Here is a 21540-nt window from a genome sequence, read left to right as displayed (position 1 = left end):
CACTTATCCCAAGCCGTACTGCATGTGGGACTCACACCTGTACAGTTGCACGTGAGCTTCGGGTCCCGGGTCCCAGGTCCCAGAATTGCAGCCGCCCAGGACCACAGGAAGTGAGAGACAGGAACCCTCCCGTGAAATTGAGCCTTTCATCTTCCTCTTCTTGCCCCTCCTCTGTCCCACCCAGTGTCCTCCCATGACAGCCTGCAGCTGGCAGAGCTGGGAGCCACCCACGCCCCTCCTGTCCCCTGCTTGTTGGCTCCTCTTCCTTGCCACCCCAACCGCCCTGTTATGAGTCACCTCTGCCAGGGAGCAGGTGGGGGGGTACGAGGGTGGCACACTGGGGGAGGGGAAGGTAATTGGAGTGGGCAGATAATCTCCGCCTTCTTATCTCTAGAAAAAGGGACAGGAAATGAGAGTCACTTGCAGAGATTGACTTCAACTTGTCCTACAAGGCCTGCTGCCCTGGCTTCCAGTTGCTGGAAGTCCCTGGAACCACACCCCCGAGTGTCTGTAGGATCAAAGGTGGGCCATTCCTCCTGTCCCCAGCCACCAGCTTGCTACCTCTGCCTCTTGGGCAGTTTTGGAATTAAACAGGTTATCACCTGTAACACTCACAGATGGTGCCTGTCGGGTGGCAGATGCTTCGGAAGGACATGTCACATGCTGTGGTCTAACTGCCAGCACCTTGGGGCAGGCCTTGCTCCTGTCATCTGCACGGTGATAGACACTAGCTCTGTCACCCATATAGTAACATAGGATGCTCCCATTCCGCTCCCCGAATCCCTAGAGAGTCACACAAGTACCCAAAACCTATGGAGGAAAGAAATACTCCCTGGGCCTGGAAGGAAGCTGGATTCTCTGTGCTGGCTGGTGTTGTGTGTCAACTTGACACAGGCTGGAGTTGTCACAGAGAACAAAGCCTCCATTGAGGAAATGCCTCCATGAGATCCAGCTGTGGGGCATTTTCTCAATTAGTGATCAAGGGGGAGGCCCCTTGTGGGTGGTGCCATCTCTGGGCTGGTAATCTTGGGTTCTATAAGAGAGCAAGCTGAGCAAGCCAGGGGAAGCAAGCCCGTAAGGAACATCCCTCCATGGCCTCTGTATCAGCTCCTGCTTCCTGACCTGATTGAGTTCCAGTCCTGACTTCCTTTGGTGATGAACAGCAGTGTGGAAGTGTAAGCTGAAGAAACCCTTTCCTCCCCAACTTGCTTCTTGGACATGATGTTTGTGCAAGAATAGAAACCCTGACCAAGACCCTCTTCTACCCAGGGACAGTACAAGTTTGCATTGGCCCAGATTCTGCAAGTGTGTGATTCAGATGGTCTGGGATCTTACAGTGGTTTTCGTGGGGCTGTGGGGTGAGGGAGGAGGGCCCTTGGCTGCATCGCTTGCACTTCCACAGCAGCATTTGTGAGAGGACACAGATTCTTCAGCACGTGGAAGCTGTGGGCTGCAGAGGGTGCAGGCCACGCCTTTGTCACAGCCCTTGAGCACGGAGAAAAGGCCTTGGCTTCGAGGCTGAACTGGGTCACCTGCTCTGCGGTGCAGGGGAGCATCCTGTGTGGGGGCAGTGGGCTGCCACACCCTGCCTGAGTCACCCAGCATGGGTGTGCAGGCTCTGTTGGGGCTGCTTCTCTTCTCAGGGCCCCTGATGGCCTGGACCTTGCTGGTGAGGTCCCCCCACACATGCTGCCGAGGTCAGGGGACACCTGAGATTTGTGTCTGGCAGAGTAGACAACCCAGCAAGCTAGGCCTGCACACTGAGATCATGGCAGAATCACCTAGAAAAGCTTCCAGGCCTTGGCATCCCTGGGGGTGGCATCTCGGGACACTGCACTATCATTAGAATTCTGGCAGGCGGGTGGGTAATTGCAGGCTCCGCTTTAGTAAAAAATTTGAGTAAAATCGTGTTGGGTATTTTTTGTTTTGTTATTTTCTGATAAGTACTTTTATGGGAGTGTAGATGAATGCTGTATTCTATCTGAGGGGTGTTCCTCTTCAAGGAGGAAAAAATAGCTCATCCTTTGCCGGCGCTTCCTTAACCAGCCCCCTGGGTTTGCAGGTGTGTACTGTGTATGTGCGCATGCACATGCGTGCCACTGCCAAAGTAAACAAGCCAGCTTATATACAGCCCCCTATGTGCCCTTTTCTTGTTTGGTGTGTGAATTTCCATCACATTTGATGCTCGTAGAGGGCTTGAGTATATTTTGTAAGAAAGAGGAGCCCAGTGTTTGCTGGGGCGGATGATCTTGAAGGGTTTGGGAGGCCAGGGCTTCTGGTGACACAGTGGGGTGAGGCCTGCATCTGGGGAAGTAGGAAAGCCTCCTGGGTTTGTTCCAAGGACACGTCTGTTGTGGGCGTAGCTCCTTGAATAAAGGTACAAGTGTGTTTCCACGGTGGTCTGTGTCCTAGACCACACTGCTAACCTCAGGCATCTGACCACAGAGACTCAGCCAGGCCTGCCTTCCTGCAGGAGGACAATTAGCCCCAGCCCTGGGGTCCAGAGACCCAAGCTCACACACCCCTCCGCTGCCCTTTTAACTGGGTGCCTGCAGTCTTCCTTTTCTGTTGGTCCTAGGGAGTTCCCTTGGTGACGAAGGCACCCCTCTGAGGTTTGGATTGGCATAGTCATTGTGGGCTCGCCATTCTGGGAGGGGCTCAGCACTCACTCGGCAAGAGGTGGGGGTTCTAAATACTGCTTCCACCCATCCCCATCATCCCCAGGCTTGGCAGGGAGGCAGCCAGCTGCTGTCCTTAGTGCTGAAAAGCCTGCTGTTGTTCCAACTCTCTCTCCCTCCCCCCTCCCCTCTCTCTCTCCCTCTCCCCTCTCTTCTTCTCTCCCTCTCTTCTTCCCCCTCCCCTTCCCCCTCCCCTCTCCGTCTCTCTTCACTCCTGCACATCAGCAGCACTAGTTGGGAAGCCGGTGCAGGAGCTGGCTGAGAACGGCAAGCTGCTTCCTTGCTGCCTGCAATCCACTCCAGCCGTGGCCATGGCCGTGGCCATGGCCAGGTGCAGCCCTCCACCCCTCACAGGGGGCTCTTGGGGGTGAGGGATTCTACTGCTGTATCTGTCAGCTTTTAAAAGCTTCCCTAGCCCTTTTTTTTTTTTTAAGAATATAAAAACTCTGCGTCGTAAGTTGCTCCATCTTCGGGGGCCTCAGGGGAGCAGTCAGGACTGCTGGCCCTGGCAGGAGAAGGTGGGTATTCAGCAAGTGAACTGCTGATCAGCCCCTCTGAGAACTCAGGGTCCAGATGTGCCGTGGCTGGATATCTTGGAGCCAGATCCCATGCCTGCTGGGTCAAGGAGACACCTCTGGCCTCTGAGGACACATGCTTGCTGCCACCTGGCAGATACATTGTTGTACAGACCCCACTACTGCCCAGAAGTGGAATTAGAAGAATTAAGTCAGTGGGCCTCTGACAGACTTCCCATTCTTTGCACTGTTGGAAGCTCTCGCTGCCTCCTATGTTTGTCTCTTTCACTGATTGTTTGTGGCCCTAGGTACCCACAGTCTTCCTCTTCCTCACAGCCAGCCAGGTGTGTGCTCCAGAGGCCAGGCAGCCGGTGACATCCTCTTTTTATTAAATCGGCCCCGGATAGCCTATGGTTTGGTGGCTGCCACACACACTCAGGACCCATCCTGATGTGGCAGCCGTGAGTCTGCTCAGACATGAGGTGACATTTTGCCCTTTTCTGTTGCCAGATCACCAGAAGCTGGAGAGAGAGGCTCGGATCTGCCGCCTGCTGAAACATTCCAACATCGGTGAGCGCCCAGGGGACAGGAAAGCGGGTGGTTTTGAGAATGCCCACAGAGATATTTAGAACTCAGCACCGGGGACCAGTGAGCTGTCCAAGCTTCACGCGTGCTGTGAGTGTCCAGAGTCAGGACCGCTGACCCAGCCAGTAGGAAGTGGGGGACTCAACAAGAGCCGGTCAGCCCCATCTGCCCATTAGCATAGATGGGAGCCAAGACAGGCCAGCCCCAGGATTCTGGCTCCCCGTCCACCCCTCGGTCCCCAGAGGCACAGCTGCCCTGCCAGTCAGGCTCCTTCCAAAAGCGCAGACAAATGTTCAAGGAACTGCAGGGACCAAGGTCGTGCTGACTGGAGAGTTGGCTCAGACGTCCCTGGTCACTGAGCCCTTCCCCGGCAGCCATGGTAGCTATTACTAGACCCTCGCTATGCACGTACCCGCGGGAGCGCCTGTTCCTCCCTCTGGAACTGAGGGAGAGTCTAAGGAACTCAGATCTCACCCATTCTGGGAAGCAACCCTTGGGTGTGGCTGCAGAGTCAGGGCTGCAGACCTCAGAGGCACTGGGATTTATCAGGGGGGATTGCTGGGCTCTTCCCTCCAAAGTTTCAGTCTTGCCGGGACACAGTCCAGGAATCTGTTTTAAAGGGATCCCCAGGGGCTGCGTGGAATGGCTGGATCGGGAGCCTGGCTTCTACATCCCTTTCCAGAGCAGGAGCTGATGTAGAGAGGCAAGGTTAATCTGCTTTGGAAGTGTGGGTGTTCCTGTTGCTGTCCGGCTCCCACGTGCTGGAGATCCTCGCTGGCCACTGGCCCAGGCTGACAGCGGCGTGGGGAAGATGTCTTCTTCATGTCTGAGGCTGGGTCTCAGCCACCAGTTGATGAATCCTGGTCTCTCAGTTTCAGAGCTCCACCATCGCTTTTGTTTTTCAAGACAGTATCTCACTATGTAGATACTTGTGGCTGGCCCTGAACTTGCTGAGTAGGCGAGGCTGTCCTTGAACTCATGGAGATCTACCTTCCTCTGTCTCCCAGGTGTTGGGATTAAGTGTGCATCACTGCACCAAGCGTGGGGTTTATCCTCTTGATAGGCAGGTGCCCGGGGCTGCCCTGGAGAGCTGACTTAGGAAGTCTGGATAGGCCTGGGAATCTGGATCTCAACACTGTCTATAGGACTGCTAGGCCACGCCAGCATGGGAGATGTTGCCCCAACTCAGCTCCACCAGTGCCTCTAAGCCCTTGCTTACCTACTCCCAACTAGGCCGCACCCAAGAGCTGTAACTCATTCTGCCTGTGTTTTCATGAACTGACTTATTTAGGTAAGTGGATGTCCGGGTGTGTTTTAGGTTATTTTGTTTAGTTCTTCAATAAGATGGCTCCCAGGAGCCTGATGTGGTTCCCAGTGGGTTCCAGGCAGTGACTTGGCTCCGGCTTCCTGTGTGGACTCGGAGGAAGGGGTCCATTAGAAGTCCTTGAAGCAGCTTCATTTCAGTCAGGTTAGGACCCCAAACCAGAACATCCCAGAAGACGGACCAGAGACTGTGAGGCTCCTGTGGACCTGTCTCTGAAGATCCAGGGCCTCTCTGAGAAGAATGGGACAACTAGAGTTGCCCCTAGCCTGCCCTTACTCTGCTCACCTCAGCCCTTACACAGAAAGCTGTCCACAGGCCACGCTGGGACCATTAGCGAGTGCTGGAGGACAGGTGGGGACGTAGCTCCGGGTGGGAGTTCAGTCCAGAAGCAACCTGTGGCAGACTGAGGAGGGGAGGGACCCCTCTCTCCCCCATGATGGTGGAGATGCTTCTTCCTGTCTCTCAGGCACCTGGTAGCTGAGAGCTGAGCTGACTCCCCCTAGGGGAAGCAGTATCAACTACAAAGTTCCTTCTTTTCAGAGGCCTGAATCCAGTCCCTCTCAGATGCTGTGTGTGAGCAGACTTTCCTGGTGGAAGGGGGCACAAATACCCCCTTTTCATAGAGTGGTTCCACAAGTATGGTACCCATCTGTGCTGCAGAATGAACAACCTCGAAGTCTTCGCCAAGCATCCTGGGTCGTCTGTGTTTTTTAGAGCAACTGAGCTGGCCGGTGGGCCTTTACAGACCTGTGGGACCCTCTGCAAAGTGTCGATGCGTGTCCCTGTTTAAAAGTTATTAAGAATTTCACATCAGGGCTGGAGAGAAAGGTGGCTCAGTGGTTAAGAGCACTTGCTGCTCTGCAGAGGACCTGAGTTGGATTCCCAGCACCTATGTAGCAGTGCATAACCACCTAATAACTCCAGTTCCAGGGGGATCCCATGCCCTTTTCTGGCCTCTGTGAGCACCAGGTAAAGACTTGGCACACATAGATATCTGCAGGCAAAACACTCAGAAATAATTTTTAAAAGGATTTAATTTTAAAAATTAATAATTTAAAAAAGGATTTCAAAGCAGTATCAGGGACTGGGCCCTCCTGAGCTATCCAGACTCCTCCCCAACTGCAGGTCTAACCTTGGTGCTGGCCTTGCCTAGGGCAATGGTGAATACAGCCTGGGCTGTGTCTATCCAGGGCTTGACCGGAGCTTTGGAATTAATTTCCAAGATGGCTCCTTCTGTGATCTCAGTTCCTCTCTGCAAGTTTCTCCCCAGAGAAGCATCATTGTAAATGGTAATAGGGCGCCTCCAAAGCCCGTGATGACACACATACACACACACAGAGAGAGAGAGAGAGAGAGAGACAGACAGACAGACAGACAGACAGACAGAGACAGACAGACAGACGACAGACACAGAGACAGAGATACAGCATTAGTGTCCATTGCTGTGAGTTAATCAACAAGTAAAGAGAAACATGTCTTAGCTCACTGTTATGGAGATGTCAGTCCAGGGACTGGGGAGTTGGCTCAGTGGACAAAGTGCGTGTCTATCACAGGAGCCCGAGGCTCCAATCCCCAGCACCATGTGGATGCCAAGCAGGCATGGGGCCAGCCTACAAGCCCAGTGCTCAGGGGGAGGGGATAGACCATGGCCAGAGCAAACTGGCTGGCTGAAGCAGTGCATTCTGGGTTCAAGTGAGAACTCATGAATAAGGCTGAGAGGAACTGAGGAAGACACCCGGTGCCAACGTCTGACCTCCACGTGCACCCACACACATACATGTGCACCTGCATGTGTGAACATCATACACGCATGGACAAAGCCCATACCCATGCACACACATGCAAAATCAGTAACAGGCCATGATCTCCTGGCCTGGTTGCTTTGGGCCTTTGGTAGGAGCAACTGTTGGAGGGGCCTGTTCACCTCACACATGGCAGCTGGGGAGCAGAGGATGGGGTCCCCACTGATCTAGCTCCCTTTCACCAGGGCTCACCCTTTAAATAATCCATCTCTCAATGGTGCCATGTGCTGGAATCCAGCCTTTGACATGTGGGCCTTTGGGTGACACTTCCAAACATAATATGCAGAGACAAAACAGAGAAATAGAGACAAAGTATGAGAAATGGAGACAGAGAAAGAGAAAATGAAGGACACATTGCCTTTCAAAGTTACAATAAAGAAATACATGACATATCCCCATGTAGATGCGCAGTTCTCTGGCATTGACTATATCTACAGTGCAGTGTGCTCACTGCCTATAGCCAAACCATTTTCTTCTTTCCCATCAGCTCTACCATCACTAAACAACCCCCCACTCTCCTTCCCCTGTCCCTGGACCCAACATTTCGCTTCTGTGTCTGTGACTGACCAATCTCAAAGCCCCATAGAAATAGAGCGGAGGCACATACGTGGTCGGTCTGTCCCTCCACGGCTGGCTTATTCCAATGAGTGCTGTGTTCTGGGGTCACGCCTTCTGTTGCTGCCGCTTCTCCTTCTCCTTCTCCTTCTCCTTTTCCTTCTCCTTCTCCTTCTCCTTCTCCTCCTCCTCCTCCTCCTCCTCCTCCTCCTCCTCCTCCTCCTCCTCCTCCTCCTTCTCCTCTTCCTCTTCCTCCTCTTCCTCCTTCTCCTCCTCCTCCTCTTCCTCCTCCTCCTTCTCCTCCTCCTCCTCCTCTTCCTCCTCCTCCTTCTCCTTCTCCTTCTCCTCCTTCTTCTCCTCCTCCTCCTCCTTCTCCTCCTCCACTTCCTCCTTTTGCTCCTCCTCTTCCTCCTCCTCCCCCTCCTCCTCCTTCTCCTTCCTCTTCCTACTCTTGCTCCTCTTCTTCCTCCTCCCTTTCCTCCTCCTCTTCTTCCCTTTCCCCATCACCTTCTTCCTTCTTTCTCTTTTCTTCTGCTTTCTTCTTCTTGAGACAGGGTTTCTCTATGTATCCTAGAGAACTCTCTCCGTAGACTAGGCTGGCCTTGAACTCTCTATGTATCCTCAGAACTCTCTGCCTCCCAAGTGCTGAAATTTAAAGGCATGCATCACCACACCCAGCTAGAATTTCTTCCTTTTGAAGGCGGAATGATATTTTGTTTGTCCATCCATCTCCCGATGGACACTCGGGGCTACTTCCTCATCTTGGTCATTGTACCTAGTGCTGCTGTGATGGGGTACACAGGTATGAGTCCCTGCCTTCAGTCTGCTGAGTATATGTCTGGGGCAACTTTGCTCACATGCGAACGCCGTTTAACTGTTTGAGGAACCATGTGCCCTCTGAGAATCTCACTTGCATAGTATCTGCCCTACATACTCTATTTGGAGCCCACAGCCAGGACAATCAGCTCCCATGGAGGGAATGTACCGTAGGGTTTAGGACGCATTTTGCAGCCACCATGATGAGCACCTGAGGTTGGAAGCCTGCTGAGCTATCTCATTGTGAGTGAGGCTTATGACCTTACCTAGGACCAGCCATAAAATCAATCCCTCAACTCCCAGATGCCAGATCCCTAGCATCTAGACAGGGCTTGGCCAAGTGTTTGCTCTAGGGTGGACCAGTCTCCTTCAGAGTGAAGGAGAGGGCTGGGCAGGCTCATCACCCGTGGTTGGGGTCCAACCTCTGCAGTGGAGAGGGAGAGGGGAGATCTGATTTGGGTCACTTGAAATAGCAAGAAGCTTTGGCTAGATACCCATCTTGGGACGAGGCCCAAGTCATTCCTCTGGGTTGTCTGGAAAATGGTGAGTGATCAGAAGAACTTAGGTGACCTTGGATCCTGTGCCACCCAATACAGGGTTCCCAGGTGTGAAGGGGCTTCCAGACTAGGTTGTGACTATCAAGTTAGTATCTGTGTGATACTAATCCTGGAGCACAGTGTATGCCTCACCTGGATGTTTCTCTGAGCCCAGCAACATCCCCAGGGAGGCTCCAGAATTCATTATTCAGCATATGTTTATAAATGCCTTTTTTATTTTATTATTATTATTTTTTTTTTTTTTTTTTTTTTGGTGCTAGGAAAGACAATCCAGGTAGCCTTGGGTCGCTTTGCAAAAGCTCCAGCCAGGACTTCTGAGAGCTAGCCCACTATCCACAGCATGCTTGACCTACAACAGACCCCACTCCCAAAATCTTCTAATGTTTGGGTGCTCCAAACTTCTTTGCCCTCAGAAGCTACAACCCTATCTTGGCTTGGGAGTCTGGGCCCTTGAGCCTTGCTGAGCAGAGGGAAAGGGGTCCCCAGCAGCTGGAAGTCCCACAGAAGAACAGGAAGAGGGACACGGCCGTGCCCCTGAATTCCTCTCCCCTGGGAGGCTCAGGTGGGTAGGTTGACTCTGGGTGAGGTCTGCCACTTGCCACCTGACCGAGACCCTCCTGCAGCCTGGCAAGAAGCTGTGGTGGACCAGCCCACAAAGGTCACCACCTCTGCATACCAGCCCATGAAGTGCCATTTCCTTAGTGTCCTTAAATAGATTTTGTCACAATTCTGTCATGTTTTCCTTAGCCTTTTCTATGAACTTGCAAGTCTAATGTGCTGGCTAAGGTTTCTTTGAGGCCATTAAAATAAGCACCTGTTTTAAAAATGGTGTCCACTACCTTAATTCCACATAAACAGAGCCCAGTAGTTCCTTCTGCAGGAAGAAACTGAGTCTAAGAAAGGAGATGGGACAGAGCTTTTTGGTCAAGTGTCTTTGGTCTCTAGGTAGGGGCTGAGGACAGGCAGCCCCCGGCAGTCTTTCCTGGAGACCCTAGGGGCAATGGGGTAACTCCAAGGATCGGCAGGGCCTTCTTAGGGTGCTGCCTTTAGGGACAGATGGAAGAAGGTCCCCCTGGGACTGCTGGGACCCGTCTCAGCTCAGAGTGGCATGTCCCAGAGGGGAGGCAGCTAGGCCACCTCAGACAGGCCACCTGATTGGCGCCCCCATTAGGAAGGAGCCAGAAGAATGTGCTGTGACTCAGCCTGAGGGATTTTGTTGGCAGGTCCTAGAAGGAGGCCGCCAGCAGGCACCAGGGACTCATCTTGACTTAGGGAGACACGGGTCAGCTTGGACAGAGTAGAGGCCCAGGGAGAAACAGAGTCTAGGAGGCCAAGTAGAACAGATTTGTCCTCACTAAGGGGCTCTGATAGCCCAGAGAGATAGCCAGGGGTGGGTCCCAGAGGATGGGCTGGGGAACATTGGGGAAGCTATGCTACTGAGCTTAGAGCCAGGAAATGGAGGAGAACTGTGACGGCCCGCGTCCGTAGTGGCTGCTTCTAGGCCACTGCCATGGGCTTCAGAAAACACCCCAGGTCCCTAAGTGGCCTCAGACTCTGAACCTCAGTCATGTGGTGTTTGTTATACCACAGTGACAACAGTGACAGGCACAGGGCTGTGGCTCAGGGATTACAAATGGCTTCACATAGGAACACAATTTACAGCACCCTATGAACAGGGGGTTCTTCCATTTTACAGAGCTGCAGATTGGGCTCAGGTAAGTGGGGCATCCCTCCCAATTCACGCGGCTGCGGCTGCTTTGGTGGCCGTAGCGGGTGTCCTGTTTCCTATCTCTGTGGAGGGCTTGGGCCCTGGTGTGCTAAAGGTACACATGAGGTGACATGCATCATGGGGTTAAGGCGCCTGGAACCGAGTGGGGGACTGGGACAGATCGGAGTTCCTAGGCATAAGGATACTATCAGGATGGTGCCGGGTAGACTAGTGCCAGGAAGGAGAGTGCCAGCATCTAGCTAGAAACTAGGACAGAGGGGAGGGTGCCAGGAGCAGGAGTTGTGTGGGCTGTTTCTGCCTGAGGTCCTGGAGTCCTGTGGGACCAGGGAGAAGGTGGCTGCTCTTCACTCTCCAGCCTCGTGGCCCAGTCTTGGGTGGTGGAATACAGCGAGAACTTAAGATCCCAAGAGCCAGGGCTAGTACAGTGCACTCGCTGGAGCCTGACCAGGCCCCCACAGCCTCACCCTCTGTGGGCTGTGTGCCCTCGGCTGGTTCAGCAGCCTCACTGCTGCAGCTCCCGTCTCTGCAGCCCGGAGGGGTGGTTGGTGAGCCAGGGTTCAGAGCAGCCCCGGCATGCACTGCTGCTGTGCTAGCGAAGGGCAGGATCTGCATGTGGGAGAGCAGGGCCCAGAGTGACTCATTCCTAGAAAATCCTTACTGTGCAGAGCGCAGCCCTGAACCAAGACCTGGCAGCTCTCTCCCGCCATGGCCACCAGCGTGTGAGTTCCTCATTCCTCAGAGCCTATCAACCCCAGCCCAGCCCAGGCAGGACTGAACGCAAGTTTAGCAACTGGTGTGGTAATAGGGCCAGAGAGAGGGAGACTGTTCGATCCCACTGGCCAAAAGGAGACAGAAATCAAGGTCTGAGCCTCTGAAAGATACCTCGCCTGGTACTCCTTCTGAATGCAGGCCCTGTCCTGCTGAGGACAGTCGATAGGTTTGTTTCTGGTAGAAACCTCTTCCATGATGACGTGGCTCCTGTTTGGGGCTCAGCAATGAGCCTTTGCTGTGTTTCCCCTTGGTAGGGGAAATAGGAGAGCAGAAAGAGGCCAATGGAAGAGCAAGGTGCTCCCTAGAGCTCCATGGTGCTCCCTCGGGGCTCTGTGGTGCTCCCTCAGGTCTCAGTGGTGCTCCCTCAGGCTCAGCCTGCAGCACTCAAGCCAGCTCATATCTTCCCCCAGCCCCAGGCAGCCTCCCTATCTTGGGGGAGACCCTGTGGGCGACAGAGAGGAGTTCCCTCCCCCAGGCTTGCAACACTGGTGCTGGGTGGGCCCTGGCAGGGTGGAGGTGGGCAGTAGGGAATATCCTGGGCTACTTCCCACTCCTCATGACTCTTCTGTCCCTGCAGTACGCCTCCATGACAGCATCTCTGAAGAGGGCTTCCACTACCTGGTCTTCGATCTGTAAGTGTCACATCCAAGGAGCTTCACCTTCGTCCATTCCCAGCATGGGGCCTACAGCCTCCTCAGATTCAGGAGCAGGCCTGTCCTCACACCAGGACACTCCCTGATTGTGCCTCTGCAGGGGGTCACCTCGTTCCCAGCCATTTCCAGCCTGGCCAGAGCTGATCTGGCTATGCACAGGTTTTTACCCACAGTCTGAGCCTGACATACGGAGGACTTCCTTCCTCCATGCAGAAAGCTGATGGGTTGGGGCAGTGGAGGGAAGACCGTGGGGAGCAGTCACTCACCTTCCTCCCTTCCGAGGCCTGCCATGCTGGGTTGGGGGCACAGCTAGCTGGTGTGAGCATGCGTGTTTATAAGTGTGGGTGGAAGGATGCATGTGCACGCATGTGTAAAGTCCATGAGCGTACATGCATGTCTATTTTCTAAGTGTGACTGGGTGTGTTTTGGAGATACAGGCCTCTGTGTGTGTGTGTGTGTGTGTGTGTGTGTGTGTGTGTGTGTGTGTGTGTGAGTGTGTGAGTGAGTGTGTTTGCAGGAGTGTGTGCCGCAGTAGCTGAGTGAGAAGGCGTTCGGGGCCAACTCCGCCTCTCACTTCCTGCCGGATTTAGAAGCGATGATCTCATCCCCCTTTACTCTTGACAGCTCCTGCTAAGCAGCACTATATTTAGCTGTCTGTGAAGCAGGGCTGCTTCAGGACCCTGGGCTGGGTGGGGGCCCAGGGGCTTTGGCCTGTCCTGGTGGCCTCCAGACTGCAAGGCCAGGGAAGCCTGGCTCTGGTACTGTTACCATGGTTACCTCATGCCCTCTGGCTGCCCTTGAGCAACAGGCTGAATGGGGACAGCAGGAGCCTTCCTAGGGCCACCTCTCAGCTCTTCCTCCCTCAGACAGCCTGACCGATAATCCAGGCCTTGGGCACGCAGGCCTTCGTGTTCTCTGCCTTGTAGCATCTTGTGGTGAAGAGCTTGGCTGCCCCTGCATGGAGTTTGCTTATTTCCCAGTGACCCCTGTGTGTCCCACAAGACCCTGCCTAGAATGATCGGCTAGATAACGGGATGCAGTCTGGCTGAATCTGTGCTGAGATGTCAGTCCTATGGCCTGAGGCGGGGCAGGCTCACTTTCCCCCTGTGTGCCCCAGAATCACTTTTGCCGCCCTCTCTTCTTAAGAAACAGAGGCCTGTGTGCTGAGGGTGGCCGTGCCCAGAGCCCCTGGTAGCTGGTGGTCGGTGGCCGGCTGCACTTGTTTCGGGAGCTGAGAGGAAAGAGAGTGGGTGGGGGAGGGGTGGATGTGTATCTGTGTGACACATTTCTCTCTCAGACCTCCCAACACATGCCAGGCAGGCAGCTGCAGGGAGAGACTGAGGAGGTGGGTCTGGACAGAAGGCCGAAATATCCTCCTCCCATACCTCTGGAGCCTCCAGGGTTGCAGGTTCTGAGGTGGTTTGGTAGCACCGCAGCAGGCCTCGTCAGTGGGAGTTCTGCAGGTTTAGGAGGTGGCAGACACACACCAGGACCGAGCATGGAAGTTACAGAACAGGGCTCCCAACAGTGACCACACATCTCTCACAGCAGCCAGCTCAGTAGAGGCCCAACTCCCAGCCCAGTGACGAGGTCCAAGAGATGACCGTGGTATCCACACACCAACATACAAGTGCCTGAACACACTCAAGGAGCCTGGCCCTGGCACAGATCTGGCACCTCCAAGGGCATCCTTTGAACTACAGATCTGCACTGAGATACACTGACCTTACGCCATTTTCTCTGCCCAGATTTGAGTTTTCAAAGCCTGGCTTAAGAATTTTCTTTGGTGCCGAGCCTCAAACTATCAATCACATAGCACTGGGAAAAACAGCCCCTTACATGGGCTACTGCTGGATCTGACTCTCCTGGTCCACATGTGTAAACCACACATTCACAGAGTTGCTATTTCTGCTTTACCATGGGCATTTGATGGATGGAGACAGAGACCAAGGACAGGAGGGTGTGTGGGCAGGGTACACTACCTGTATTGTCTATGGATTCATGGGGACAGGAATTCAAGTCTTTCAAGACCTCAGCCCATCATGGAGTCCAGATCCCAGCACTAAATCCACTGTATGATGCCTCACAGATGGCCCAAGGCAGCAGGACACTGGATAGGAGAAGCCAGATAGTCTCAGACCTAGGATTAAGGGTTACAAAGCTGAGTGTAACCCTGGGAAGCCGTAGTTCAGCAATGCCATGTGCTGCCTGCTGCGGGAGCCCACCTTGGTGTAAGGAACTCAGTTTTCTCGGGGCACAGGTGCGAAGAAGGAAGCATGCAATGCCACCAAGGGTGAATGAGTATGCCTTTGATAAGTTGTCGCTCTGGGGGCTTGGTGTACAAGGATGGAAGTGACATGATGGTAGCAATGATGGTGAGATGGTAGCAGCGATGACAATGGTGACAGTGACGGTAGCATTGGTGGCAGTGGCGATGATGAGGTGTTAGCGATGATGGCAGTGATGGTGGTGGTCATGGTGATATAATGAAGATGATATGAAAGCTGTGATGGAGGAGGTGGTGTCGGTGATGGTGATGACTGGTGGTCATGGTGACAGTGATGACTGGGGTGGTCATGGTGATGGTGATGACTGTGGTGATCATGGTGATGGCTATGACTGTGGAGGTCATGGTGATGATGATGGTGATGACTGGTGGTCATGGTGATGGCAATAACTGTGGTGATCATGGTGATAGCAATAACTGTAGTGGTCATGGTGATGGCAATAACTGTGGTGATCATGGTGATAGCAATAACTGTGGTGGTCATGGTGATGGTGATGACTGTGGTGGTCATGGTGATAGCGATGACTGTGGTGGTCATGGTGATGGCAATAACTGTGGTGGTCATGGTGATGGCGATGACTGTGGTGGTCATGGTGATGGCGATGACTGTGGTGGTCATGGTGATGGCGATGACTGTGGTGGTCATGGTGATGGCGATGACTGTGGTGGTCATGGTGATGGCGATGACTGTGGTGGTCATGGTGATGGCGATGACTGTGGTGGTCCTGGTGATAGCGATGACTGTGGTGATCATGGTGATGGCGATGACTGTGGTGGTCATGGTGATGGCAATAACTGTGGTGGTCATGGTGACAATGATGGTGATGACTGTGGTGGTCATGGTGATGGCGATGACTGTGGTGGTCATGGTGATGGCAATAACTGTGGTGGTCATGGTGACAATGATGGTGATGACTGTGGTGGTCATGGTGGCAGTGACAGCACTGACTGTGGTGGCAGTAGTGGCAGTGGTGGTGTGACAGTGGTCACGGTGGTGGTGGTGGTGGTGGTGGTGACAGTGATGGGGTATCAGGGTGACGAGGATCTCCAGGATCCGTGACCATGTGCTTTCCTCATAGGGTCACCGGTGGGGAGCTCTTTGAAGACATCGTGGCAAGAGAGTACTACAGCGAGGCTGACGCCAGGTGGGTACGGAGCTTCACGCCGTGGTCCCCTTTCCTAACCGTTCCTCATTTAGCGCCACGCCTGCCCCTTCTGCAGCCCACATTTGTCCTGTGTGTGACTGTCATTTCCATGGTCCTGCAGAGGTCAGCTGAGTAAGAGTGTCAGCACAGAGGTGGGCCGAGTAGGGAGCAGTCCGGCCTGCACATGGGGAGGCTCTCTTCTCGGAATGTAAAGGGGAGGAGCCCTGGCGTCATCCCGCTCTTCTCTTGGACATCCCATCCACAGTCCATTAGTTTCCCACCGATAAGCACACAATGTGATGTTCTAAGAAAGACAAGCCAGGGACCAATCCCCATCCATAGTGTCCTCCCAGAGCCACCGTGGGCCCCGCCCAGCCTGAGCTCAAGGTACTGACTGCTGCTAGGAAAACTACCGCTGGTTCTCCCCGAAAAGCTCCTGAACACGTGCGCACCTCACTCCAGGGCAATGGGAAGAGGCCAGGGTCATGAAACCTTAGTTTGGAGGCAAGGGGCGGTTTGTACTCCCAGCCAGGATGCCAATCCGAGGACTGAACCCTGGATCCATGCGTCTCCGGTGTGCGGGTGGGGGGAGGTGCCAGAATTCCGTCCAGGCCTAGATCTTCATGAATATTTGCATAGTCTCTCTCTCTCCAGAGTCTTAGAAGCCAGATTCCTAATGGCCAGTCTTTGCCAGGGCAGTGAGGGAGGGTGGCCGGAGAGGCCTGTTTATGACATGCGTGCTGGGGACCATATGGAAGTTCGAGGCAAGGAGGGGTGTCCCTGGAAGGGCTCCTGGGGCCCGTAGCAGGTGCTATCCTGACTGTGTCTTGGCTCAGGGGTAGCTGTGGATGGTCACTCCCTGCTGTGGGCCTGTCCACCACTGCTTGGCCACGGAGATAGGTGTGCATTTAAAGGCGGGATTGGGGGAGACAGGGGTCCTTTCCAAGGAATCGAGTTATGGGTGGTCTTAAGTTTTCTATCTTATCTATTTTCAAGCTCGTCTTTAGTGAATATGCATTACATATCTAACTGAGAAAAATGAATATGATTTACATGAGCTTTATGTGACTCGATTCTGCCCTGGCAGGAAGTCTTGCTTCTCGCTGCAGGCCCGAGTCCCTGTGGGAAGCCATGAACATCCTGTCTCATCGTGGCCTCTTAGATCTTCCCCATGGAGCCAGGCAGCAGAGGCCAAGCCTCAGAGAAGGACAGGGTGTGACAAGCCTGTGTCCCCAATTCTCAGTCTCAGGAAACTAAGGGCACTGAGTCCTTTCAAAGACTCCCCTTGGAAAAACATTGTTTTGCAAAACATCTTAGAAAAGCCCTGTGGTCTAGAGGAAAATAATTTTTTTCTTTATATTCCACTTGTAAGAGAAGCAGAAAGAGAAAGAGAGCCCCTTTCCCTGACCTACAGTGATAGGTGGGAAAATGGGTGGGTCATTAAACTGGGAAGCCACGCCCTTTCTAAGTAACTTGGGGGAGGGGCGCAGGCCTGTCTGATAATCCTTCCCTCCCTACCAAATCCTTCCAGCCCTTGGCCCGCCTCCATTCCTATAACCCCATGTGGTGTGGTGTTCCCTGTAAGCTCTGTCCTTCAACCCAGGGGACTACTTCTACCATTGGGGTCAGAGCTCACCTCAAGAACCCAGGCCTGGAATCCATCCAGGGTCACACAATGGCTCCAGCCTCGGTCTATCTCTGAAAGGTCCACAGCGCCCTCTGGTGGCTCCAAGGCCTATATCAAGACCCTCCAGCCCCCCTTCCTGGACCTGCAGCCTTCTTGTTACAGGGGATGGAGAAATAGAGTAGACAACCCTATCCACGACCTGCTGGAGGCCTCAAGACAGGGAGTGGCCAAGAGTTCCCACGTTCTCAGCCTGCTTAGGTCATAGGACCCTGTAGGCTGAGAGGAAAGTGCTCTGTGTTCTTGCCAGGCACCTCGAAGCCTTCTCAGAGGACAGGAGTCCCTGCTGCTTCCCAGGGACACGCTATGTAGAGAGTGTCTCAAGTATTTAAGGTTTCCTGGGCCTATCCCTGGCCAAGAAGGCACGGGCTTTGCTCCTCCGGTATTTGGGAATCCAAGGGAGGTGCGTGCTCGGTAGTCAGACCGTGAGGAAGGGTGGCAGGCTGAGTCCTGAGGAGTGGGGACAGCACCCGAGGAATCTCCATGAAGAGGCTACACCCCACTCGTACGATAGCCCCTGGACCTAAGGGCAGTTACTCTGCTGCCCAGGCCTCTTTCTCAATGGCGCTGTCCCCGCACTGGGCAGACAGCAGGGACTCAGATCCCCGCGGTCGGTGGGCGGGACCACGGTGGGTGGGTTGGTGCCTAAGGAAGCATCTGATGAGGTTACCCCTGTGGACTGTTACCCCACAGCCGCTGACCCACCCCACGGTGGATCCCAACGTTGACTCCAGTAAAATTTCGAGCTCAAGTTGAGAGAAAGCACCAGAGAGATGGACTGGCACCGTCTGGCCAGACGGTGGAAGCAGATTCCTAATGCCCAGAGCAGGAAGGCAGACAGGAGGGGCTTTTCGAACCCATTTCTATCCAAGGAAGCTGGAGGTTCCTTTTAGAGAGATGCAGGGCTTTTAGTTTGGAGCTTGTGAAGGAAACTCAGAGGTGACCAAGTCCTTTTACAAAGCAAGGAGAACAAAGTTTGGAACACAGACCTGTTCTTCTAAGCCCTAGAAGCCAGGCACAGCAGCGTGACCTGCAGTCCTAGCTACGGTGCTGCTGACCAGGTCCCAACTGAGAATCATGTCCAGAGCCTAGCCAGTGTCCACGACGCTGCTTGACAGTGACACAGGCCACACAGAGCGACTTCCAAGCTAAGACACTAAGAAAGAATTGACTCCCCGAGGATGGAGGTAGCATGGACCAGAGTGGCGTGAGGAAGTCCCTAAAGAGAGTTCCCTGAGCCGCCATTCTCTGGCTGGGTCACTTTTGTCACTTTCCCTCCTATAGCTTGGCGCCATGTTCTCCTGGAGAGCCTTAGCTTGCCCACCAGCATATTCTGTAGTACTAGTGACTCTCAGGGTGTCTGTGACAGATGTGAGGAGCTTCCACATTCCTGAGAATGGGCCTATGCCAGAATGGGAAGCTCACTAGCCCCGCAGCATGGGCTAGACTTCTGGGCACCAAAAGAGGCTTTTCTGGAGCCCAGTACCCCCAGGAAGGGTGCCTGGGGGACAGGAGGGTAGGACGGTGTGTACTACTAGACACATGCCGATGGTGTCATCATGGAGGGTAGGACCTCGGGGCCTGTCCCAGAGCCTTGACTGGACTTTAAATGGTCTCTCTGAAGACCGAGCTTGAGGAAGCTCTCTGAGGAAGGTGTCTCCTCTGTCCCTCAGCGATCTCTGCAGCGCGTGAGGCAGGCTGGGCCCATGCTGGCAACATAGGCAGATGGCACTTCCCAGTGGCCGTGGCTGCGCACAAATCAATCCTTTGGAAGAACATCCCAGACAGAAGGGAGGTCAGCCACGTGGGGCCGTGCAGACCACAGACATGGCTGGAGATGTCTAGTCTGTGGTTCTAATTTTCTCTAAATAGGACCACACGACCCAGCTCTCCATGTCATATCATCTGAGAGGCCCGTTGGCCACTGGGCAACTCAGTAGAGGCCCTCTGCTGAAGGATTTTGAACTTAGAGCTGTGCCGCCGTTGGTTCCGGTGTATGTGTGTTTGGCCTATGGGAAGACTGAGCTCTGCTCACTAGGGAGAGATATTCTGTGCCCAGTCCTACAGGCCTTGCCATGAACGCAGTTGACCCCTAACCTGCATGGGATTGGGCATCACCTCTGAGTGACAAGTGCTTGACTCTCTTGGGGACAAGAAAGAAAGCAGAGATAAGGTATGGTGCCAGTCAGAATAATGTCATGAGAAATGGCAGCTCCTTATGGTGACACGGCCCCTCCAAAAACAGCAGACACAGAGAGGGGACAAAGTGGACCCTGGGAGAAGGCTGGGAAGAAGGGGTCTCAAGGTCCCCACACAGGCGAGGGGTGGCAACATTTTGGGAGGTTAGACACCCTGCCACATGTTGGACATGGTCCTTTCTGAACTCACAAACCTCAGGTTCGTATCCATCAGATGTCAAGGGTGAGCTTCGTGGGGAGAAAACTTGAATTCAGTTCACAGCGTGGCCAGTCCACATGTGGCCAGACTTGGGGCTCAGGGCTGCTGTTTGAGAAGGGTGGTTTCCATACCCCAGGGAAGCCAACCTTGGGTCACGACATGAGACTCGTGCGTGGTTCCAGGGGCTACTGGGGCCGAGCATAGGCTACAGGACCTCTGAATCCATGGGGCTGGTGGCCCTGAGCCTCATGTGTGGAAGGTCCGAGACTGCCACTGATAGGGACTACTAACTAGGAACAGAGGGGACTCCTGTGCTCAGCTGTGCTGTCCCCTGGCTAGCGAGGCACCCTGCCCGATAGATGTCTTCATGGATAAGGCTGGGCTGCCGGACACCCAGGCGCTGTGTCTGGTCAGATGACGAAACATGCAGTAATGCCACGCTGCCACTTCAAAGCAGGCAGGCTCACCCACATGCCCGGCACCCAGGTTCCTCCATGCCCCACCCTTTCTTGCCGTGTTTCCCCATTCCTGCCCACAGGGCTCACTTACAGCTGACGTCTCTGCCCACTGCTTAGGGTCTGCTTAGCCTAACTCAGTCTTTAGAGAGGTAAGCCACCAGCCAGAGTGTTCCCTTCAGAGTTACTGCTGTAGATCTGGGTCTGATTTCTAAGCACACCCGGGCCCAGCACGGGGGCAGAGCGAGGACTAGAACAGCTGACCTTGGGGCTGAGGATGCTCCCTGGCAGCCAGCATCTCCTTCCGCAACGATTCCCCTGGTCTTCCTTGCTCCCCCCCCCCACCAGGCTGGGGATTGAGCCCCAGTCCTCCTGCCTCCCCCATGCCTCCTGTTGCTGCTCCCCACCCCCAGCCACCCCAGGACCACTCAACTAACTTGCCTGCCGTTCGCTACAGTCACTGCATCCAGCAGATCCTGGAGGCCGTTCTCCATTGTCACCAAATGGGGGTCGTCCACAGAGACCTCAAGGTGAGTTTTTCCCCTGCTCTGTGACAGGTTGTCACCCACACCTACCAACGGTGTGAAAGGCGGTGTGGGGTATGAAGGAAGTGGGATGTGGAAGGTGTGTGTGCATACTCTATGCTTGCATGAAGGCTTGTGAGTACATGTGTGTCCGTGTCTGGGCAGGGCCGTGTGTGTACATAAAGGCATGAGTGCATGCATATATAAATAGCTGGGTGTGTGCATGCATGTGTGTAAACATATGTGACGTGTAGCTGCACACTTACAACCCAGCGTCTTTCTCACTTCTAGAACTGTCGGGTTAACAGAGGTATACTCAAATTCTCAATTTCTAGTCCCCTACCAAAATGGAGCTCCTGAGGCTGGGGACACGGGTGACTCGGGACACGGGCAGGGTGGAGAGAGCAGGTATAGACTGGCTTGGGTGACTCCTCTCAGATCTCTCTTTCCAATTCTATGATGCCCACGGCCAAGACTCTGAGCTCCAGGTTCTGTTCAAAAGAAAATCTGTAACTCCGTGCGATGGCTCACCCCTCTAATTCCAGTGGGAAATTGAGGCAAGAGGCTCAGGAGTTCAAGGTTAGCCTTGGGTACATAACATTGAGGGCAGCCAAGTCTACATGAGACCCTGCCTCATGAGAAGAGAACTAACGACTCTGAGCTATCTAAAGACACCTCCCCCACGCCCTTCTTGCCTGTAACCTCTCCTTTTCTAAGGCCAGGTTCAGACTCTTACTGAACCTGTTTGGGGACACTATAGATGCCAGTCCCGGCCTGAATGTCTCTAAGGCAGACCTTCCCACGAGTCTCAGTGCTAACTGGGGTGGTCATTCCTTAGGCCATAGGCTAGGACCAGTCTTTGCAGCTGTTCTGGGAAGAGTGTCACCTAGAGTAGGCTCAGGATGCCCCCTGCGTCTCATCATGTGTCCGTGCCTCCTTGAGCACCCTGCTGTCTTATCTGGGTCAGCCATGCCCCAGAGCCCTGAGACGGGGGGGGGTGGGGGGTGGGGGGGTGGGGGGGTGGATATGTCACTGATTATATGAGGGGCAAGCACTGCTCTTG

General features: G+C 54.1%; 1 protein-coding gene across 1 annotated transcript in view; it reads left to right on the top strand.

The window, feature by feature from the left end:
* Camk2b (calcium/calmodulin dependent protein kinase II beta) overlaps positions 1-21540 on the top strand; it is an 89319-nt gene that overhangs the window by 45972 nt on the left and 21807 nt on the right. The window contains exons 3-6 of the mRNA XM_052199224.1: positions 3704-3763; positions 11910-11964; positions 15352-15417; positions 20411-20483. Coding sequence (XP_052055184.1) covers positions 3704-3763; positions 11910-11964; positions 15352-15417; positions 20411-20483 — 254 coding nt within the window. The remainder of the gene's footprint in view (positions 1-3703; positions 3764-11909; positions 11965-15351; positions 15418-20410; positions 20484-21540) is intronic.

This window comes from Apodemus sylvaticus, chromosome 11 (genome assembly GCF_947179515.1).
Source record: "Apodemus sylvaticus chromosome 11, mApoSyl1.1, whole genome shotgun sequence".
Taxonomy (NCBI): domain Eukaryota; kingdom Metazoa; phylum Chordata; class Mammalia; order Rodentia; family Muridae; genus Apodemus; species Apodemus sylvaticus.
The sequence above is the reverse complement of the archived record's forward strand: the minus strand, read 5'-3'. Positions and strand labels throughout refer to the sequence as shown.